This window comes from Rhinolophus sinicus, chromosome 14 (assembly GCF_057876585.1).
Source record: "Rhinolophus sinicus isolate RSI-liver-muscle chromosome 14, RSI-T2T, whole genome shotgun sequence".
NCBI lineage: Eukaryota > Metazoa > Chordata > Mammalia > Chiroptera > Rhinolophidae > Rhinolophus > Rhinolophus sinicus.
In genome coordinates, this window is record NC_142514.1 from 15,593,457 (window position 1) to 15,599,456 (window position 6,000).

The window sequence follows — 6,000 nt, forward strand, 5'->3', positions numbered from 1 at the left end:
TCAGAGGAACTTAAAGCATGGGAAGGAGGTTTCCAGATGGCAGAGTGGGACAAGGCACTTCATGCAGCGGCATAGTCTGAAGCAGCATGGTGAGTTTGGGGAACAATAAGATGCCTCACGCAATTGAGACAGCTCAGGGCACAGGGCGGGGTTTATAGAGAGCAGAGGCCAGACCAGCCAGCCTCCCACCCATCAACCCTCCTCATTCTCTTCCACAGGGTGGGAAGATCCCCATCCGTTGGACAGCCCCAGAAGCCATTCAGTACCGGAAATTCACCTCAGCCAGCGATGTGTGGAGCTATGGTATCGTCATGTGGGAGGTGATGTCCTACGGGGAGCGGCCCTACTGGGACATGACCAATCAGGACGTAAGTCTCCAAGGGAGAGCCTTTCTGGTCAGCCAGATTGGGGGGGGAGGGGGATCCAGAATTCCTGGCCTTTTGCCGATCTCCCAGGGAGCAGGAACAAGGTCTCTGAGCTCCCGGGTAAGGGCAGCTCCCAGGGCTATGCTGACTAATTCAAACATCTCCAGGGGGTTGGGAGTAGGAAAGATCTACCATCTACAAGTCAGCAAATCTTTAGGATGTCACCTGGTGGCCAACCCTGAATGAGACCATGTCTGCCTCTCAGGTGCTTACCACCTAATTGGGGGACAATACGATGATCTGGGAACCAGATGCGGTTATCAGGACATTTTATGATCAGGTGCTAAATTGGAAAAGGCAGGTGTCAAGCCCTGAATGTGTTGAGGCGAGGGCAGGGTGGGTAAGATCAGCCAGGAAGTCTTCACGGGATGGGGGGACTCACACAGTAGGGGGACTTGGAGATGTAAGGGGTTCCAGTGGAAAGAACAGCCTGTACAAAGGCCCAGGGGTAGGATGATGAGGGGCCGTGGTGGGGAACAGTGGAGAGGAAAGCTGTTTGGAAAGGTTGGTGAGGTTCAATAATGGGGTGTTCGAAAGTCAACACAAGGAATTTTGATTTGCGGCAATGCCGAACAGGGAGGACTTGAAGAAGCTTCTTGAGCAGGGAGGATGACCCCCCACCCCCGTCCAGCTGGGGAAGATGAGTCTGGCCCTGTGGCAGAACAGACTGGAGATGGGTGTTTGAGGTCCTTTTCCTGACAGAGGAGCCAGGTGGGGGCGGTGGGAAGGAGGTACAAAGCTGTGTTGTGAGGCCAGACAGGGGAGGTATCTCTCACCTGGCGCTGTAAATGGCACTGAAATCACCAGTGTGGTCTCCCTGGGGTCAAGGCCAGAAAGAGGAGGCCTCAGGGCCATCAAAGCCAGGAGGGGGCTCAGAGCTGGGAGGGAGGGAAGACCTGGCAGAGAGACCCCCAGGAGGGTCGGCCTGGTGGAGCCTGAAACAGAGGCTATCTCAGGGTTCTGCATTTCCCAAGACTGGGTGTTGGGGGAGGCACCCAGCTGCCAGGTCAGACCGAGGCTGTGCCTAGTGAAACCGAGGTGAGGCCCGTTTGGGTCTGCCTGGAAGAGGTGGAGGCGATTGCCAGGGCAACCAAATAGGTCTGTTCTGCAATGCACTGGGGGCAAGATAGGCCAGGCCAGGCCAGAGGGCAGATGCTCTCACCACACACACCCACCCACCCCCACTCAGCCCCTGTGTTGTCCCCAGGTAATTAATGCCATAGAGCAGGACTATCGGCTGCCACCACCCATGGACTGCCCAAGCGCCTTGCACCAGCTTATGCTGGACTGCTGGCAGAAGGACCGCAACCACCGGCCCAAGTTCGGCCAGATTGTCAACACGCTGGACAAGATGATCCGCAACCCCAACAGCCTCAAAGCCATGGCGCCCCTCTCTTCCGGGTATGGCCCCGCCCCACCGACCCCGGCTCCGCCCTGCCCCGCCCCCTCCCAGTATGGCTCCGCCCCAGCACGACTTGACCCTCTCTGAATACCTTCCCACCCGGCTCCCCCTGCTTCAGGCAGATGCTCTGCCTGAATTGGGATGAGGAAGGATAGCACTAGTGTTTGTTGGGCATCTGCCCTGCCTTGGGGTGCAGGACACGGTGCCCTCTGGGTGGTAGAGGAAGCACTTTTAAAGCATGGTCCGAGAAGACAACGTTTAAGAAAAAGGACCAGAATCTTCGTTGGTGAATAGATTTTACTCATCACTAAGTTTTCTCCCTAACTACCCTCATACAAACCTTGCATTTGCATCCTCCCCTACACAGCCTCTCACACGCAAACATACACACACACACACACACACACACACACACGTCCTACACACATACACAAACAGGCACAAAAGCTGATGCTTATGCTCTCTCTGTCTCACACACACACACATTCACACACACACATAAAAGCACACACGGATACACCCATCCTCAGACTCTCCATAGGCACCTGAGCACACACACATTCAGTAGTACATACCGACCCCCACACACGCGTGCTGCCACTGCCTTGCTTGGGTGGTTGTCTCCTGGCCCTGCACACTCTTATTCTCCGGGACCCTCAATCACACAGGGATTCTGAGGGGCAGGCATCTTAGTCAGGTGACCTCAGGTCCAAGGCTGGCTGTGTCTAGACACTCTTTGGGCCAGAGTCCTTTCGCTCCCAAGTTCTTGTGGCCAATAGATCTTGTGTCTGCCTCTACCTGTCGCTCTTCACCATGACCCTGAGTCAGCTGCTCCAGTATAATCACTCGGAACGTTTAGCCCCATGAGGGTAATTTCACTCCGTGCCAGCCAGGAAGTTGTTCCCATTGGTGCACCAGCTTTGTCTGGGCTTTGGAGACGTGGTCCATCAGATCAGCGTCCCATAGCACAACCACGGTGGAGAAGGGTGGAGAATGGCACCGGGGCAGGAAACTGCGAATCATCACACTGTTAGTCCAGCTGAACTCCCTCCTCCTGAAAGCAGAGGCGTCAGGAAGTGTGTCCCACCTCACGGTGGTCCAGTCTCTCAGCAGTCCCTGCAGAGGTGTCCCACACTTTCCAGGTAGCCCCAGCTTTGAGTCCTGCACACTCGCTCTCGCATACTCACACGTGTGCACACTTATGTGGGTGTACACTGAATACCCACATATGTGCTCACGCTGATGGATACACACGTGCAGGCACACACATGCAGCCTGGTGTGCCGGTCCCATCCTTACCCTCACCCCCATGCCGGCCTGTGCCCTGACTGTCTCTGTTGCCCACCCCACCCTCAGAATCAACCTGCCACTGCTGGACCGCACGATCCCCGACTACACCAGCTTTAACACAGTGGACGAATGGCTGGAGGCCATCAAGATGGGGCAGTACAAGGAGAGCTTCGCCAATGCCGGCTTCACCTCCTTCGATGTCGTGTCACAGATGATGATGGAGTAAGTACCCAGCCACATCTACCCACCCCACCTGGCAGGGGGCTCTGGAGAGTGAGAAACAGACAGTCACCAGCAGGGATGTGGGGACCAAGGGGCGAGATGGCCAACTGTGGAGTCACATTCAGATTGCTACCCAGGTCTGCCTGCCACCTACGGGCTATGTGACCATGGGCAAATCACAGACCCTCCCTCAGTCCCAGTTTTTCCTTCTGTAAACTGGGGGTTGATAAGAAGACCAAAAGAGATACAGAGTGAGTGGGTACTTAGTAAATGCAGGTTCCCTTCCCCTCCCCATAGCAGAGGAGACACTCCGAGGAGTCAGGGTCCCCTGACTCTCCCTCACGCATTCCTTCCCCCTCACGCAGTCACTCACTCACTTCAGCTCTGACACCCACCCGCTATCCCATGCCCTTCACCCCCTCCCGTGCTCTCTTTAACAGGAGTCCCCCGGAGAAGCCCAGGCAGCTCTCTACCTGGCCCAAAGTCCCCTCCACCCCCACATTTCCCTAACACACGTGCTTCTCTCCCAAAGGGACATTCTCCGGGTTGGGGTCACCTTGGCTGGCCACCAGAAAAAAATCCTGAACAGTATCCAGGTGATGAGGGCACAGATGAACCAGATCCAATCAGTGGAGGTTTGATGTTCACCTGCCTCGGCTCACCTCTTCCTTCAGGCCCCGCCCCCTGCCCGACACGCTGGCCCCCCAGTTCTCTGTCCACTGAAGGGTCAGCCACCTGCCAGGCGGCCACGGGCAACAGGAAGAACCAAGCAGCGCTCCAGCCATGGGACGTCACCAAGAACACATGCAACTCAGATGATGGAAAAAAGGGAATGGGAACAAAAGAAAATCGATCATGGGAGGGGGCGGGACATACAAGTAATATTTTTTACAGAGGATTCTCATAAGGAAAGCGATTGTTGTTCTTGGGCAAAAAAAAAAAAGGGCTTGGGAGATCCATGCGATTTATCCAATCGGAGACCAAAAGCAGTTTCTCTCCAACTCCCTCTGGGAAGGCGATCTGGCCAGAGCCAAGAAACACTTTCAGGAAAACAAATGTGAAGGGGAGAGCCCGGGGCCACCGTCCTCTCCTGTCCATGGGCTGCTCTTCCAGGCCTCGCTCAACAGCCACGCACCAGGCGGCCGGGGCCGGTGGACAGACGGGCAGCCACCGGGAACCACTGTGGGAACATCCATTCCTACTGCCTCTGGGCAAACAGAAGAATTTTTCTGCCTTTGGAGAATATTTTAGAAACTCCAGTGAAAGAGACTTGTTTCTCCTGTTGGCTCATGGGGCTGAAAAGTGGCTTTTGTCCTCCTGGGTCAGGGAGAACGCGGGGACACCAGAAAGGCGAGACTTGCTGAGGCGGGTCACCCCCCAGGTGTGCAGCTCCACCTCCATATCACGTGCACAGCCAGCAGCCCCCAGCCCCACTGGGCACCCACTCCCACCAGTCCCCACCTGGAGGACTGAGGCTGCCATGACGGCCACCAGCTACGACTGCCACTGAGAAGGGTTGATCCTGCATCTGGGTTTGTTTACAGCGGATGGACGTGGACCGGGGGTATTTTGGTCAGGGGTGGATTTGGTTTCGGGGGTTTGTTTGTTGGTTTTTTTTAATGACAATGAAGTAACACTTTGACATTTCCTACCTTTTGAGGACTTGATCCTTCTCCAGGAAGAAGGTGCTTTCTGCTTACTGACTTAGGCAATACACCAAGGGCGAGATTTTATATGCACATTTCTGGATTTTTATATGGTTTTCATTGACACCCTCCCCTCCTCCCCTGCATAGAGTTCCCACCTGCTGCCAGGCCTCACCAAAGCCAACTGCCACGGGGCCATCTGGGCCTTTCAGAGACTGAGTGAGATTTAGGCAGAAGGTGGGGGGCCAAGGTGGAGGAGCATCCCCCACCCCCACCCAGGACTGTTTTTAAAAGGAACAGATTGAGCAGGAAGTAGGTTCTGAGGCTGCAGAGCCAGAAGTCTCTGCCCACTTGTCCACTCTCCTTCTGCCCTGATCTATCCAGTACTTTCCAGGCAAAGAGGCCTCTTTGAGGTTCCTGAGTGCCCTCCGATGGCCAGAACCCAGTTTCACCTTTGGGAGCCTACATCAGGCTGCATCAGAGGCCAGGACCCAGATCATTCACTGTGATAGCCCAGCCTCTAGAGTACCACCCTCAGAGACGTGTGCAAGCTTGCTCCTTTCCGCCCTGGGGAGAATGTGTGGTTGCTGTCCCACCTCCCTCCCTCCTCCAGACCTCTGCCCAGATCTGAAAAGTCTTGGCCATGGGAAAACCCATCAGCTAAGGGGTCTGGCCACAGTCTCCCTCCTGTGAGCAATTGCAGGCACCTGAGTGAACCAATCGGTTAGTGAATTGAAATAAATGCTTTAGTTATAAAATGACCTTTGTTCTCTGGAAGTTCTAAGAGAGACCCTGTCACCCTTGGGACATATCAAGTGACCCGTGGTGCTCTTCTAAAGGACCACTTTTCCTCCCTCAGGGAAGTAGAAGGCCCAGGGCTGAAAAAACACATGGAAGACACTAAACATCCATGTGGGCTTTCTGGCTCTGGCTTGTCAAAAGCACAGGCAATGACAGAAGTGTGTTGGAAGTGACTCAGAACACAGTGTGTAATGCCTCGCAAATCAGGGTGAGC

At 55.0% G+C, this 6,000-nt stretch overlaps 1 protein-coding gene across 2 annotated transcripts in view; it reads left to right on the forward strand.

Annotated features, from left to right (window-relative positions):
• EPHB2 (EPH receptor B2) overlaps positions 1-5,078 on the forward strand; it is a 180,655-nt gene extending 175,577 nt beyond the window's left edge. Inside the window, exons 13-16 of one of the 2 annotated variants that reach the window (XM_088790467.1) lie at positions 219-368; positions 1,633-1,826; positions 3,184-3,339; positions 3,872-5,078. In XM_088790467.1, the coding sequence (XP_088646593.1) occupies positions 219-368; positions 1,633-1,826; positions 3,184-3,339; positions 3,872-3,980 (609 nt within the window). In that variant the 3' untranslated portion in view covers positions 3,981-5,078. The remainder of the gene's footprint in view (positions 1-218; positions 369-1,632; positions 1,827-3,183; positions 3,340-3,871) is intronic. The other variant, XM_088790466.1, reaches the window with a different exon arrangement.
• Positions 5,079-6,000: the final 922 nt, after the last annotated feature.